This window comes from Clupea harengus, chromosome 3 (assembly GCF_900700415.2).
Source record: "Clupea harengus chromosome 3, Ch_v2.0.2, whole genome shotgun sequence".
Classification (NCBI taxonomy): Eukaryota; Metazoa; Chordata; class Actinopteri; order Clupeiformes; family Clupeidae; genus Clupea; species Clupea harengus.
In genome coordinates, this window is record NC_045154.1 from 17,995,731 (window position 1) to 18,013,179 (window position 17,449).

A 17,449-nucleotide genomic window follows, 5' to 3' on the forward strand; every position below is an offset into this window, starting at 1 on the left:
CAGGACTGTGAATTTACTGGCCAGATAAGTGTGGATCACTGAATTGTGAATACAGACTTGTGGGGGGTGTTGGTCAGTCCAGTGGAGCAGACTTGCAGGTTCCCCACAGGGCTGAATGACCTTGAGGGGGCTGAGTGACCTTGAGGGGGCTGTAGACCTGCATGTTCCCCACAGGGCTGAGTGACCTTGAAGGGGTTGTAAAGGCTGCTCTTTAACATACCTTGCATTTGACAGGGTCGTGCCAGTTTTCTCCACAGTTGAAGCTGAGGGAGGAAGGACACATGAGAGAAACAGCACATCAGACTGGGTCATGAACACACACACACGAGAGAAACAGCACATCAGACTGGGTCATGAACACACACACACACACACAAAAGAAACAGCACATCAGACTGGGTCATGAACACACACACACACACGGCAGGCAATGGAATAATCCCACAGGTACGTCAGCAAGAGCTCTCTGTGTGTGTGTGTGTGTGTGTGTGTGTGTGTGTGTGTGTGTGTGTGTGTGTGTGTGTGTGACATGCCAAGGTGTTGACTGAGCATGCCAACAGGATGCGAGGGCCGTAAACAGAGACGTCTCCAAGCACAGGTTCTGCCTGGAGAGTGTTAAGACCTCGGAGACACCCTAGAGGCTGAACGCAGCCACGGCTACGGTAAATGTGTGTGTGTGTGTGTGTGTGTGTGTGTGTGTGTGTGTGTGTGTGTGTGTTAGTGAAGGTGGTCAAGATATACAAATATTATTGATCATAATCAATATTCATAAATATTAATGATTATGATACAAAAGTTATAATTATAAGGGTTATGTATCACAATTATGCAGTTATGGAAATGAGGGCAGAGAAAAGGACTCCTGCTAAACAGGTCTGGAGGCTCAGCTACTAGAGGAGTACCGTGTTCCTCATATGGTTGTTCTGTTGCTTTATGTCCCCAAACTGGGCCCTATGCTGCGCGCTAGACACATGGTCAGCACACGGCCCGACAGGAAGTAGCCGTAATCCGGCTTCACTTCTCTCCATTCAAACTCTATGGAGTGGCTCCGCCCACTTCCTGTCCTGCTCTGGCTTTGACAGTTGTGCGGAGATAAAGGGGATTCCCGTCTTTGGGAAGGGCACGGGCATATCCAGTGTGGACTGAAACCTGAACCCTGTTTTCACCAATTTAGTAACATTTTTTTAAGACTTGTTTTTGAAACATGGTAATATTCTGGCTTCATGGCTGCATCAACTGTACGTACAGTAACAGAAGCAGTTTGTGACCATTTTACAAATGTCATTGTGATATATATATATATATAAAGAAAAAAGAAAAACCCTAATGTGTGTGTGTGTGTGTGTGTGTGTGTGCAACCTGCCAGTATCTGCAGGCAGGCCGGCCCTTCAGTGGTTTCCTGTGCTGTTTGGCACTAAAAGTGGAAGCGCAGCTCGAACTGAAAATGACTCGGGGCTACCACAGGTTGACCGACGACTTTAAAAAAAAAAAAATTATTGACACTTCCTAAAACTCAGAGTATCCTATACAGCTTGTGCTTCTTTAGCCATGTCAGTTAAAAGAGGGTGCGGAAATCGCTGAATTGATTTTCCTGCCAGTCAGATGTAAACAATTGGGATTTCAAAACATGGCAAACCAACTGACCTACTGAATGTTTTATTAGGTTGCAAATGCTCCCAACAGTCAAAGGCCTTAAAAGAGATCCATCATTTGACCTGGTGCAGACACCTGCGTGTAGAGTAGTGAAGTAAACGGTGGAAGTATGTCCACTTTCCATGAGTTAGCAGCATAGTGGATTCCTTGGGTATAGGTCATGGGTACTGACTGGTGTGTGTCTGCAGATGAAGCCAACCGAGAGGCTCCTGGGGGCTGGGTGGGGCGGGGGCAGTAATCTGGGCGTCTGACTGGAAGCCTCGCACAGGTAAGAGGTTTAACCTGCTCCACTGCGCTCCAGTTGGACGGATTACAGAGTGACTCATGATCAGGAGGTAGAGAGAGCCAGCCAGCAGGAGAGAGGGAGAGAGAGAGAGAGAGAGGGGGAGAGAGAGAGAGAGGGGGGAGAGAGAGAGAGAGGAGAGGGGGGAGGGGAGAGGGAAAAGAGAGAAGAGAGAGAGAGAAAGGAAAATGAAGAGGATCTCAAGGGGCTAAAATGGTCGCTGTCTTGGGAGTGGTTACCGGCGCCTGGCAGCTATGCCAACAGAACCAATCCCCATGCCACTACCCGCCCTCCAGCGGCATCTCAAGCGTAGGTACCAAAGGGACGCGCCAGACGCAGTGTCATCAGATACGCCCGCGCTAGACTCGGTGTGTCATGAACACACACACACTCATACACACACACACGACAGGCAATGGAATAATCCCACAGGTACGTCAGCAAGAGCGCTCTCTCTGTGTGTGTGTGTGTGTGTGTGTGTGTGTGTGTGGTGTGTGTGGACACTTACCAGAACTGCCGACCACACTTGCACCTGACGGGCTTGGCATCGGGGTACTGGACTTTGACCACGTGGTGGCAGTCTGGAGCTGGGCACCATTTTAACAGTCGGTTGCACTGGGAGGAAATGAGGGGAGAGGGCAAGAGGTCAGTCAGCACAGCCCTCTACTCCCAACTCTACTCCCAACTCTACTCCCAACTCTACTCCCAACTCTACTCCCAACTCTACTCCCAACTCTACTCCCAACTCTACTCCCAACTCTACTCCCAACTCTACTCCCAACTCTACTCCAGACAGAACACCTTGGCCTCTGCACAGCATACTAACTCAACACAACAATACACAGGATGCCACTTTTTTTTTATGCATCTTCACTAGATGATTCAGACTTAATGAAAACCACAGGAATAAACCTTTCTGGGCCTTGTACTTTGCATTTTCCATCTCTGGAAATGAAACAATAAAAAGTCTGACAGAGCGAGAATATATTACTTTGGTTTACTTTGATCCTCTGTACATGATTGTGTTGCCTTTTATTGCACAATTATTCAATCCCTTTGGTCAGGGATACGAGTTTGTAATCTCATTAAATACCTCCATGGTGTGACTTCACAATCTAAATATGACATTCATAAATATGACCTTCATTTCTATTGGTTTAATAAAGAGAAAGATTGCAATCTTACCTCTACAAAACTATTGGTAATTAAGTGCTGGTACTTCAACTTGACTTTCGAGTCTGTGATCAACCTCCTGCAAGGGAACAATTACACAGACAAGACCTTAGTACTGAGGCAAGACCACACACACACACACACACACACACACACACACACACACACACACACACACACACACACACACACACACACACACACACACACACACACACACACACACACACACACACACACACACACACGATGTTCAGCGTGATCCTCTTAGTCAGGTAAAACAGAACCACCTCCACAGCCATTGCAGTAATTGGCACTTTCTAAATAAACAACAGGGCCTTGGCCCAGCCCACAGACACAAGTCTCAGAGCTCAAACAGGACAGGGCTGCATCTGTGTGTTAGAGCAAGACTGCAGGGCTGCATCTGTGTGTTAGAGCCTGACTGCAGGGCTGCATCTGTGTGTTACAGCCAGACTCCAGGGCTGTTGCAGTCGGCAGTAACACCCAGATCCCAACATAGCACACGACAAGCTCGTATCTGGCAGCTCAAAGACAGCTGAGCTGCGGCTGTGTGCTCAGAGCACGGCTCCGCTGGGCTGCCACAATAACACAGTGACAGAAAGGACTCCGCTGGGCAGTACAATAACACAGTGACAGAAAGGACTCCGCTGGGCTGCCAAAATAACACGGTGACAAAAAGGTCTCCGTACATAAAGGCTGATGCCAAAAAGATGATGCATCTCTCTGAGAAAAAAAAAAAAAAAAAAAACACAGAAGGTGTAAGCACCTTCCATGGCAAAGACAGCCAATGGGACAAGCGTTCCAGGCTCAGCCCATCCTCAGCATTCCCTGTTCTGAATATTTATAAAAAAAAAGAAAAGAAAAAAAAAACTGCTGCAATAACAACCAGATCCCAAAATAGCACACACAACAGGCACAGGTCTGAGAATGTGTCCGGTCATTACTGCAGTAGCCATGCTCTGACAAGATGCCAAGATGGCACATAGGACAAGGACAGGCACAGGTCTGACACCTCACGCAGAGCTGCCTCTTTGCTGGTTACTGCAGTCGCTCAGCAGAACTATGCGGGAAGGACAGACACCAACATGGCACAGGCACAGATTTGGCACCTCAAGCACAGCTGCTTCCGCCTGGTCATTAGTGCAGGGGCTGTGTTATATATATATATATGTGTGTGTGTGTGTGTGTGTGTGTGTGTGTGTGTGTATATATATACACATATATACACGCACACACACACATTTCATATATATATATATATATATATATATATATTTTTGACAGGTACGGGTCTGGGAGTTCAGAGACAGCTGCATCAGTGGCTTTAGAGCACAGTGGTTGTGATTGTAGTAGCCCAACAGTAGCAGACAACATGGGAAATGTGGCGAATGTGCCTCGCTTTAAATGTTGCTGCTGCAACTAATTTGGGACAGCATTATTTCCTTTTCTTTCGTAAAGAATAGTCAGTGTACCCTATGCTAAAGGAGATAAGAAAGGAACCATTGAAAACACATTTCCTTAGCATTTAGAGAATTTGACCAGCTCTTATCATCGGTTATCGGTTAGCACTTAGATACTCCTGGGTCATTTCACAGTTAGGAACCTTCGTGACTCAAAAAGACGATTGGACCACAGCCTTCCTGTCTTCCTGTCTAAGGCTGGACTGAACCACTGCACTGTGGGATAGGGGGAAAAGGAGAACGGGAGGGTTTGTCATAGTTGCTGGGAGAATTAGAGAGACATTCGGGGGTTTTGCCTTCATAACTAACTGAGTACGAGTGAGATTGTAAGAATTTGAGAATCAATGTGACCATGTTGGTGGGACGAGGCTGTAAGGCTTCTTTCCCAGGTAGTGTGTCCTTGGGTCTGGTCCCAGTCAGTTCCAGGGCAATGTGCAATCTAGACCTCTGTAACACACCACCCCTACACAACTCCTGCTTTGCCCTGCCCTTCTCCTTTGGCACACACACACGCACACACCACACACACACACACACACACACACTTACGCCAGGATGCATGACTGTGTGTGTGGGTGTGTCACGTCCTCTGCTGCCCAGCGGATGTAGGTCAAGACAATTACTACCTTCTTTAAGGCACCACGGGGGGGAAAATGAGGAGGGTGACATCAGCAACAGATGCTAACACTCTTGGGTTTTAGCATCCTTGCTAGCACACCTACCTCCCACAGCCAATACTGCAGGTTCAGGTCCAGTGTGAGACAGTGGTTCTCCACAGAGGCTACATACGCACATGCTAAGCGCTTCCGCTTCCTTGGGTGACGCGCTTCTACACAGCCTACTTCTGTCCAGACCACGCCCACAAGCAGTGCGTGAGCCCCGGCAGCTTACTGCTGCGGCTGAGGCGCCCGCAAACCTGCCCGTCTGACCTTTGGAGGCACCCCCAAACCTGCCCGTCTCACCCTTGGAGGCACCCCCAAACCTGCCCGTCTCACCCTTGGAGGCACCCCCAAACCTGCCCGTCTGACCTTTGGAGGCGCCCCCAAACCTGCCCGTCTGACCTTTGGATGCGCCCGCAAACCTGCCCGTCTGACCTTTGGAGGCGCCCCCAAACCTGCCCGTCTGACCTTTGGATGCGCCCGCAAACCTGCCCGTCTCACCCTTGGAGGCGCCCGCAAACCTGCCCGTCTCACCTTTGGACGTCTTCTCCTCCAGACTCAATCTGGCGAGTTAGCGAACATCTACCTGCCGTGACACACAGCCTGTGGATTCAGCCCAACCCCCACCTCGGCCTGACACAACGTTTCCCCAGCAGCCACCTTATCTCGCTCTTACAGTCCACTGAGATCATCACTGATCTTTTCCTTTTTCTCAAGCGCTCGTCAGGGTTGCTCATATTGTACTTTAAGGCCAAAACCACCTAACGAAGTGACTCATGCATCCAAAATATTTTCCCGCTCTCTGGTGATGTCCATGATGTCTTTGTCTCTCTCTTGCAGTACTCCACAGGCCTGGAGTGTGTGGTCACACGTTCCTCATACAGTGCTGGGGCTATTGCGACACACAAGATACTGGTCACACCTTAAGATGGCTTTTCCTTTTCCTGCCAGACACCATCTGGTGAGTTAGTAAACATCAACCTGCAGCCACAGACACCCTGGAGCCAGCGCCCCTTCACACACACACACACACACACACACACACACACACACAGCGAGGTGTTGCCTTACAATAAGCTAAATGGACACCTGAGGAAGCGTGGTGGTTCAGGTTACACACACTAAGGGTGAGGAAACATGGTAGAGCTACTTACATGACTGTGTTGTCATCCACCAGGATATCGCAGCTATGTGCTGGACAGGAAATAGTCTGAGAGAGAGAGAAAGAGAAAGAGAGAGAGGATAAGTCATCAGAGGAGGTGTTCAGACATCTCAAGAAGAAAGATATAGGGCAAGCAGTAAACCGACTGTGGAAAAATAAAACCCTAAAATGGCTAAGCGCTAAGGGCCTCTCTCCATTGAGCTGGTTTGCGAGGGAGACCGAGCCGAAGCCGACACAGATAAAGAAAGGGGAACCCATAGCTTATATCACTGCTGGAAAAAATAAAAAATAAATACATAAAAAAGCCCCAAGCACAAGCACACTAAAGCGATTCCTCCTGCCCTTTGCTTGCTCCACACGAGACCCAGTTTGAATGCATCCCAGCTGGATAAACCCAGTCCTCCATCACACTACATTAGTCACCCACTTCCTCTGTCTATATACACACACACACACACACACACACACACACACACACACACACACACACACACACACACACACACCACACACACACACACACACACACACACTCCTCACTGACTGACTCACATAGTCACTGGGGCTGCCAGAGAAACAGAACTGCCCTCGTATCACAGCGGTTATGTGACTGAACAGAGACCTGAGACTACCCAGCACTGCTCTTACCAAAGCTTTTATAAGGCTGAAAAAAGCCCTGAGAGCACCCATGGCTGCTCTTCCAACAGTGTATGAGTGACTGGAGACTGACAAGACAGACAGCCCTATGCTGCCGTAAGGACAGCCAAAATGGTATCAACCACAGAAAAGACCAGGCTGGAAGGTTCACATGTGTCATTATGGGGCAGCTGAAGGAACATTAGAGTGGTAAATATTGCGGGCAAATACAATTAATCTGACTCCATTACATTATTAAATGACCTACAATATTACCAAACAGTACATAAGCCAGCTGTTAGATGTAATGGCAGGGAACATGAGGAGTTATATGAATGGTTAATGAATGAACAGTTTATTCATACAGTAAACCGTAAGCTTAAATGTTACAGGAATATAAGGGAACAATTGTAAACCACTTTATATAATAGCCATTGAATGAACAGGTTGGATGTCAGCTATATACTTAAATGTACTCAAATAAACCTGAATGCATGGGGATGCCAAGGCAGAGGTCACAATGGGGATACTCAAATGATACAACTATGGCAGGTACTTCTGATAGCAATGAAGCTATGATTAGTCTGCTGACCAAATCAAAGACAATGCATGTGATACATTCATATGGATATATACATTTGCACATAACTTGGGAATCAGGAACCCCCTTTGGTTCTCTCTATGGCAGTGGGGTAAGGCTGAAGCGATCAACCAGATACTAAAGGAACGCAGAATGTGGTAATTAGTTCAACTGTGACCAGGCCGTGGGGTGCCTGATGGTATTTATAGCAAATCCCTTGCATTGGCTGCTAACAGTCCAGATCATAGACATATATAGATCTATATATGTCTATGGTCCAGATCGAGAAGCTGAGGTGTGACCGCCGACCTCTGACCCCTTGGCCAAACACCATGAATGTCCATTTTCTGGATTTAATCAATCATTCTCAGCGAGAATTATTTTGCGTTACGCTGCAATGACCTGACTTCAATCAAAGCTGCATTTAGCCACAGCATTTATATGGCCGACTTGAGACCTGTGACAAGCCGATACAATTTCGACCAATTCTATATCCGACTGAACGGAAACCTGGCTTAAACCAAATGTGCAGTTGCCACAGCCCGGATAAGGCTGTTTTGAAACCTGCCATTACCCACTGCTTGCTACTGTTACTGCAGTGTTTCTATAGCAGAATGAAGACTCACCGAGGCCTAATGAGTCATGAATATGTTTCAATGGGGAGCACGCAAGCCTCATTGCACGCAAACAATACAGGGCTGTGCTTCAGTATCTAAGGGTGGTGGATGAAAGGATTTACGGGAAAAGGTGAATATGGCTTTAAATAAACAGCTGAAATGTAAGTAAGCAAATTAATGTATAAATGTAAGCAAATTAAAATAACATAATTTTGGCATACTAATGGCGAAGTCACTGTGGACAAAGGCCACAAAGTGTGGTCATTATGCGAGTTAGCTATGCCAGAAAGCTCAAGGAATCACTAATGAGTGGCATCAGAAATGCACTGCGGCTGCATTGAAAAGAAAGTGAAAAAAAAAAGAAAAAAGAAAAGCATGTCCAGTACCTGTCCCATTCCCTCCTCGATGATTTTGGTGGTTAGGTAGTCGCCCCAGCACTGCATGCAGAACTTGTGACCGCACTCCAGGCCTGTGAAGTACTGCAGGACAGAAAGAGGGAGAAGAGAAAGACAGAGACAAAGAGACTGTCATTATGGACACATCACCAAAGAGGAATTTGGACATACGAGTCACTTCAGGATTACGCGCTTTTGGCCTTGAGGTAAAATGCCCTAGACTGACAAACATTTCTGACAAAAACAGATTCAGAGCCTGGAGGGCAGTATAAGACCATGTGGATTTCTGGCTGTTTTTTTCAGAGGTAATTCTTTTGTTCTTATAACTATTTATCAAGTTAACTTCAGATTGTTTTGAACAAGACTTTCCTGATTAAGTAGCTATGTTAAGATTATTTCAAATAGTTTAGATTTAGTCCAATTCTTGATTCATGGTTGCTCCTACTAAATATCAAAGACACACAATCAAAATCCAATTCATGCTAATAACGACCATAGCATCTGCAATCATTTCGTTTTGCTCTCTTGCGCCATGTGAATGAATGGAATGTTGATGTTCCAGAACGTAGAATTTAACGTTTAAAATGTAACTGTCTGGAGCGACTGAAAATATTGACAATGTTGATGGAATGTTGTCGTCCAATTAAAGGGTTTAAGTGTATGAAATGCAGAGTGATTATTAGTGGAGAAGGGTTTGAGTGAGGTTGTTCCAGGATATTCTCGCTCCTGGAATGCCTCTTGTTCAATCAGAAATGAATGAATCATTCAACAGGATCTAACTGTTGTATGCATTGTCAAGGACTTACATTTTTTTTTTTTTTAAATGTATAAATGAAAAATCAGAGAGAGATATTCTCAGATGGCCTTGTTTGTGGAAATTCAGAAGAGAAAACAAAAGGTGCTTTGTTCAGCCTCTCTCCCCACCAGTCAATACAGTGTGAGGCTCTCTGTGCCACCCTCTCTGCCCACTGATGGCAGACAGCGGCCTGATGGGTCACAGATGTGCCCAGCCTCTCGTGTTTATCTCTGTTAGCTTTTTAACGTTCATATTCAAACATCAACACAGGCAGATGCATGCCACAGCCCGTTTCAAATGTGTGCGGACAAGAGCCAGTGTCCATATGAAGGCGAGCGGTGAGAAACTCTGACTGGACAGCAGTGTGTTGTGAGAATGGATGGACAGGACACCCGAGCAGGGTGGCACCAGCTTAATATGCCACAGGACACCCGAGCAGGGTGGCACCAGCTTAATATGCCACAGGTCTGCAGTCATGCATTGCATGTGGTGTTTCAGCCCCCTCTGCATCCCAAACCCAGAGAAGAAACCAAAATCTTCACAGGCTGTTTTCAGAAACACTCTGCTGAATAGCGGCAGATATGCTGTTTGAGGGTGGTCTTTGTTCCGCACTGTAGTTGTCTCTAGAATGGATTTGGTGCTGGTCTGGCCTGCATCTGGACCAGCGCAGGGCCCGGTCAGTTGCTAAGTCCACTACTATCAAAAGCATTAAACACCTGCAAACCAAAGTGCTCCAGACTGCCATGTCCTTTTTCTGATACTTGATTTATGGCAGTAACTACCAGACATATATATATATATATGCTTGACCTGCGAGTGGAAACCCGCAGTTTTGTTTGTTTGTTTTTATGTAGTGGCAGGAATCAGCCCTCATTCACACATTTAATCTTCTCTGCATATTAACAGAGTGCACACAGTTTATGTCATTCTGAAAAAAATAGCAATTTTCTCAATACCAACAGACATGGATGGCATATCACCCTGCTGAATGTGGTGCCTGGCTGCTCGTCTTACAAAACCAGGTCACACACACGCACATGTGTGTGTGTGTGTGGGGCACTCAGGCGCTGAAGGGCACGGTGTGTATGTGCACAGGCCTCAGATCAGGAGTGTGTGTGTGTGTGTGTGTGTGTGTGTGTGTGTGTGTGTGTGTGTGTGTGTGTGTTTTGACTCAGTAAGGTCGGCTGTGTGATGAAACACTCAGTAAAAACAGGGTCACTCTCAGCTAGTGACTGTAAGCATCAGCTGTTATTAGAGATTTATGAAAGGGGGTGGGGGGGGGCTTCTCAGATTTTAAGAGACGCACCTTTAATCCAGGGAGATGTGTGAGATCCTGATGTTGCCCAATAATACTGAAGCAATAATATTCACTTTCAAACACAAATGAAACATATGGGACACGTATTACACAGACTACCCTCACATCTAAGTAGATCAGGAGTGTGGCCATTTGCCACTCTATACAGCACGCCTTGTCTTGGACCATCTGCTGCTTGTAAGCAGGAAACCTGCAAGTCATGCTTACAGACACTGGTGGAATGGGAATAACATGTCCCAGTTAACAACAAGGCCTGGGGTTACCCTTTAATCTCCAGACAGTGCTTACAGGGAAACAAATGTATACACTGACACACACACACACACACACACACACACACACACACACAGGCATGACTTGCACTTCCTCCTGAAACGCAGTAGACAGTAGACCTTGGCAGTAGACCTTCACTCGCTAACCAAATCACAGTCACACACTAACCAATCGATGACAGCCGTTGAATAGTTGACAGTTCGACACCACTGCATCACTGGATCCTACAGTGACTACACAATCCCACGCTAGAGGTTACTTCCTGTCCATAGGTCTATAGCCTACCCTACCACAGTAGATGTTTAAAGAAGAAAAAGAGTGTCTGGGACTCTAATATGCTCTGTAACCAGCACAACATAACCAGCTCTATCCCCATCTCACTATTACTTTCCCAGTGCACAGCACATCGACCAAACACTGCTGCAGTAGCCAAGTCGGATTGCAAATGGGTAAGAACTGCATCACTTACAGCAACTCTGACAAGAAGCCGAGATGACTGTCTCTCAGCAACCACACACAATGACAACGAAACTAGATTAGCATCAAACCGGGAAAAAAAAAATCATACAGTTAAATCCCAGACATGTATTAACCTGTATAAAAAGCGAAAGCAGTCCCATGTCAAGCACATATGAACCTCTAACAGAACCTGCCAGTCAGCTGAGCCCCCGCCTGCTTTTTCTACAAATTTAGTAATCCAGTGAAGAGATTAGCAGAGAAAGCAGCTCATTAGAAATCCCCTCTGACGGCCAAGGCTGAGTGGGAGCTAGCAGCTTACACCCATCCCACAATCCCACCCCCACGCTCAGACATGTACACACGGTGTCCATGTTTACCCCTCCGCACTGCCTACCCTCCCATACACACACAGTTCACTCACATGCACCTACGCATTTACACACACACACACACACACACACACACACACACACACACACACACAACTGCTCATGTTCGCATACGCACACACCCACACACAAAAATAAAATTACACATGCAAATGCATTAATACACAACTGCTCATAGGTGTGTACACACACACACACACCCACACTAAAATACAGTGACCCATCTCTGCCTTCCTTCTTATGAGCCACCATTCACCGGCACAGAGCCGGGCAGGCAGTAAACAAGCAGAGCGTGAGCGTGCAGACGATGGGTGCTATCGGGCTACACAGAGCTGATGGGCAGGGGAGCCTGGCCACATCCAAACAGAATCCATCTGACTGGGGGGGGGATTACACTACTGAGTGCAAAGTGCACCAGAGGACAAGCTGAGGGCCAGGCTGATCTGTGAGCTTTCGTGAGGGAACGACAGCGCCACATAGCACGGGGGTGGGGGGGTGGAGAAGAAATCAACTGAGCAGGACAGCAGGAGGGAAAAAAATGTTTATTTCCTCTTCTCAAGAAGAGAGGGAGAGAGAGAGAGAGAGTGTGCCTGTGTGTGTGTGTGTGTGTGTGTGTGTGTGTGTGTGTGTGTGTGTGACAGAGAGAGAGAGAAAATGAAAGACAAAGATCCAAAAGGGAAAGAGGACAACTCAGCGAGAGGAAGAGTGTTGGGAGCGGTGGGAGACAGCATGTAAACAGGCACTGACCGAGTTGGGGTAGTTGAGATAGCAGATCTGGCATGGCATGTCCTGTGCGGACGAGCGCGTGTTCACCGGGCGCGTCCGGGACTTCCTACTGGGGTTGATCACATGGCACTCCGAGAACAGCTTGTCCAGGTTACCATCAAAGTATCTGCAGGGAGGACAGAGGACAGGACACATCGCGGCTGAAGGGTCTCGAGCAGGTGCAGGGGTTTTCTGATGCAATCCTCGTACAACACACACACGCACAGATAAAAAAAAAAACACACACACTCACCGATAATCACACACATACACACACGCACATACATTCACAGATACACACACACACACAGGCACTACCACATACACTCACAGATAAACACACACACACACACACACACACACTTGCCTTTCCATCAGCTTCTCCTTGTCCCAGTTGAAGTGACTAAGAAGTATCCTAGTTATTGTTGCTGGATTCTGCGTGAGAGAAAAAGAACAAGCAGAGCTTTATTTTAATTCACTCATCCACACACACAATGATCAAAAGATTTCAAGTTTTCCTGATGGGGCGTATGCACACTTGTGTATTTCTTTCACTAAAAGCCAGCAGCGACAGTGGAATGCTTCTCTGCAAGGCCTTTTGTATGTGGAGAGGCCATCTTGGGCTGTAAGCAGAGGTAAGAACGCCCAGAAGAAGGCCCATCATGCCTGGCTAACTATTTGAGTTCCTCTGATAACTGTGCCACACTTCATTCACCTGACGCTCTACTCCACATCAGGGAATGGATTTACAAGCAAGATGACTGAACACAAAAATAACAAACAAACCAAAAAAAAAAAAAAACACCTACACACACATCTTTATTTCACAATACTACTCCCACACAGAGCACGAAGGCACCTTTCTTTGCGCAATGTCTTTGGAACGACAAGAGGCAGAGCCGGAACCATTCTCGTCTTGAAAACACAGAATGTGAAGCAGTGGCTGACCACACAAAGCCTGATTAAATGAGGTCACTCTTATCCGTCCTCGTGGACATGAGGCGCACAGAGGAGACACTTGAGGACACGTGAGGACTGGAGAAGAAACATGTCATTATATACCTTAGCATGGTCCTGCTCGACACGACCCCTTAGCACAAGGACAACGCTTAGCGTAAATGAGTCGTATTGTCCAGATCTCAGTTAGGGCATCATACATCCCCACCCTCGTGTCGGCTCAGCTTTATGAACTGTGAATGGAATGTGGTGAACTCCAGTGATATATCAGGACTTAGCGAAAGCAATTAGTCCTCCTTTTGTCCGTTAATGAATTTGATTCCAAGTCCGAGACAAATTGACCAGTGACGTGATGGTCATGAACACTAGTGCAAGAGTATCCCACAGAAGAGACATTTCTTCATCTACTAGACTAGACTATAAAGCCAGAAAACACATCCCTCTGTACACATACGGGAAACAAACATGTGTTGTGTTGGTTTCAGGTTTCTTTCCCCTCCAGTACACAGATCACAGATGTTTCTTCAGGATGATTTAGGCTAGTCATTCTAAGTAACTCTCAGAGTAATGGCCAGTAAGTCAGGAAAAGCTAAATTAATATATTTGTGTGGGCCAACAACTAGCCTAATGATTTGTGGAAGGACTCCCCAACACAGATCCTCTAAGCATAGAGGAATGGCAGAATCCTTCAGCATAAAGTAACGTTCATATCTGGCTGTTTAGGCGATGTGACTTGGCTTTTGCTAGTGTAGGTCTGTTTATTGGCTAATTGTCTTCTTGAATATTTTTTTAAATGGCAGGTCGCCCCAACAGCAATGCTGTAAACTCCCCACCCAGCATTCTGCGTTTGTTTTGAGTCCCGAAATCCCACGCAACACTCATCACTGAGGTCTCCAGGGACTGTCAATCACCAGAGGTTCATTGGCTGCCTCTATAAGCACACTGATAAGACTGCTGACAGCGCAGAAGACACAAAAGAGAGAACACCTACACTAAAAGACCGAAGCACCCTTGTCATGCCAGATGCTGTTTGCTGTCCGAGTTAGGGTGCATGAAATCTAAGCTTGCATTTTTCTTTGGCTTGGTTAAGTCCATAGCATTGATTGCAAATGGAGGTAGGGGCTGTGTGAACTTGAGAAAGGGAGTCAGTGTGGTGGTGGGGACTAGGTTAAGCCTGTTCAGAGGAGCAGGGCACGGCACATGGATAGGAAGCCAGCACACATGCTGATTGCCAGGATCGCTCAAGACAGCTCTGCAACAGCTGCTTCCACCTAGCTCAGCAGGGAGAGGATGGCGATGCAACTAGACACCCACACAGCACTGACAATGGATGGAGGAGGAGGAGGGCATGATCTCTTATACAGGCAGACTTGCCATTTCAATGCTGATAAAGACTCTTTGGTGTCGATATTGATTTGTTGTGATTTGGTTTCTATGGCTGTGATAAGCTACTGTTTGCATCCCCTCCTTCCTGGCATTGTTGTAACTATGAGTCATATCCAAATTCATAAAGCAGCACTAGTTGTGCGACCTACATTGGGAACATAATGAAAATGATCCCGGGGCATCACCAGTTAGGTCTTTTCGGAATATGCGAGTTGAATGCCAAGAGACTCAGCATGCAGGATTATGCAAGCTAGACAATTATTTGGTTGAACAGAATTTGGATTTTAGTAAGGGTGGTGGGGCATTTAAACTATTTGGGGGGGGGGGGGGGGGGGGCGGGGGCTTATATAATAAGAGAGAACAGGACAGGCTAACTGAACTGCAGTGGAGCTGCAAGCTAACTGAAGAAGGCCATCGGCATATGTCTCTGGCCAGAGCCCGACAGTTGACACTTATCTGTTCTTCACACTCTTGGCGGCTTTCTTTCCTTACAAAGCTTCTCTGACCAGCACAGTCGAGATGATTCAAAGTACAGGCTTGCCTGACAAGCAACCGGTCTTAATGAGTCATTTCCTCATCAGAAAGGATGGCTAGCTACTAAAGTGACCAAGACAACGATTTGCGGGTGTGTGCAATATTACTACGGTTTCGAAATTAAACAGTTCCTGGCTCAGAGGTGCACAACCCAGATATGTATCCCAAGCATAATTCCATATTTGGTACTAAAACCCTGACGGAAAAACCTTCTAGCCGAGTAGCCACAGCTTAAGGGTAGATGTCAAAGTTCCAGTCTGTCTAAATACACCAACAGACGACAGCAGCATGATCAGTTGACTGGACTACACATTTTAACAGGGTTGACAGCATCTGTATCAGGTCACTGGGTCATGAGGTTGCTAAAATTGATCACAAACTAATTTTGTAGATAGCATTACATGTCAGCTACCTAGCTTGACTATTAGCATAGCTGGCTAGCTAGCTGATGTTCACACTGCCCTTAGTTATGTGGTTGGTTGTTGAAGAGGTGCATCAAAATATATTTCTGATTAATACAACCAAATCTGATATAAACTACAAACTTTGAATTGTTTGCCACCTAAGAAATAGCGCAAACATCCATGATGAGGTTTTAGTTCCGCCATGTTGTTGAGAAGACAGGGCAGTCAGCTATCTAGGTTATCTAACATTATCACTTCGCTAATCATAACGTCGTGAAGTATATAGTTTCTGAATAACACCACCATACGCTATATATGGCTAAAAGCTATAATCGTAATCGTGGCAAAAAAAATTAAATAAATTGCTAAGCAAGCATACGATTGAAGGAGGTACCTAGCTGCCATGTTTTCATTATTGTCCCGCACTACTATGAACGGCTTGTCAATTTGATTCGAAAATGTAACTTGCTAGCAAGCTATTCTACAGGGTTGCCAAGCAAACGAACGAGAAAACAGGCTAGCTATCGCTAGCGAGATTATTTAAGTGCCGTTGACCATTTAGCTATCTATGTGTGTGTGCATCGTGCTGTTGCTCTAACTGATAGGCGAACTTGTAAAATAGCTTGCTAGCACTTTGAAGTTTGGCAGGTAGCTATCGGTGGCCTAATTATGCGCACAGCTGATGCATCACCGCGACATTAGCGAGATACTAATCTTGCCTGCTAGTTCGACGACATGTTTGAAATTTCTACTCATAAGACTATTTAAGATGGATAACCTGCGCTTTACTGACCAGCTAAGTTAGCCAAGTTTTTAATGCTAGCTTTAAGTGAACAAGGATAGCCCTGACCCCATTTTACAAATTCCTCACTTAGCCACCAGAGGCAAAAAATCAGTTTGCAATTCATTTCAAATACGTGGCTTGATAACTTTTTTGCATCCGTGGTCATACAAACTACTTATCTATCCCATACCCACTTACCTGTATGACCTCGTTGACCTCCCTGATACACTCCACCATATGTTGGAGGATCTGTTCGGCAGTGAGTACTTCGAATCGGTAGTCCTCTTCATCTTGACCAGGCCCGAGGCCGCTTCCCCCAGTTTCTCCACATTCATCTCGTTCACCACCGGCCACAACTGGATCGACTAGCTCCACATCCCCCAGCTCCAGGTTGTCGTCTTCAAGATCCTCTTCGGCGCTATCCTCGCTACATTCCTCGTCGTCGTCGTATTCATAGTTATAACCCTCGTCCGAGTCCATTACTAGGCTAACTTCGGATTATGACAAGCCGAGTTATAGTTGTTTGGTAGGTTAAAGCCCGATACAATGAGGTAACAAAACAAAACAAAACAGTAAAACTGTTTCGCTGAGTAGCCAGTACTTCAGCTTTTCAGCTGCAGAGAAAATAACAACACAAGCGTCTCTGCTGCTGAGCCAACAAAGAGACGCAGCGTCATGAACTGACGGCGCGACTACGTCATATGAGTGAAAATGTAGTTCAGCCAATGTTATCAACGGAGTTTAA

At 46.3% G+C, this 17,449-nt stretch overlaps 1 protein-coding gene across 1 annotated transcript in view; it reads right to left on the bottom strand.

Annotated features, from left to right (window-relative positions):
• arih1 (ariadne ubiquitin-conjugating enzyme E2 binding protein homolog 1 (Drosophila)) overlaps window positions 1-17,397 on the bottom strand; it is a 20,608-nt gene extending 3,211 nt beyond the window's left edge. The window contains exons 1-8 of the mRNA XM_031564819.2: window positions 16,903-17,397; window positions 13,007-13,074; window positions 12,622-12,766; window positions 8,631-8,723; window positions 6,404-6,459; window positions 3,122-3,188; window positions 2,445-2,551; window positions 221-263 (exon numbers count right to left, since the gene is read on the bottom strand). Of these exons, the coding sequence (XP_031420679.1) occupies window positions 221-263; window positions 2,445-2,551; window positions 3,122-3,188; window positions 6,404-6,459; window positions 8,631-8,723; window positions 12,622-12,766; window positions 13,007-13,074; window positions 16,903-17,184 (861 nt within the window). The 5' untranslated portion in view covers window positions 17,185-17,397. The remainder of the gene's footprint in view (window positions 1-220; window positions 264-2,444; window positions 2,552-3,121; window positions 3,189-6,403; window positions 6,460-8,630; window positions 8,724-12,621; window positions 12,767-13,006; window positions 13,075-16,902) is intronic.
• Window positions 17,398-17,449: the final 52 nt, after the last annotated feature.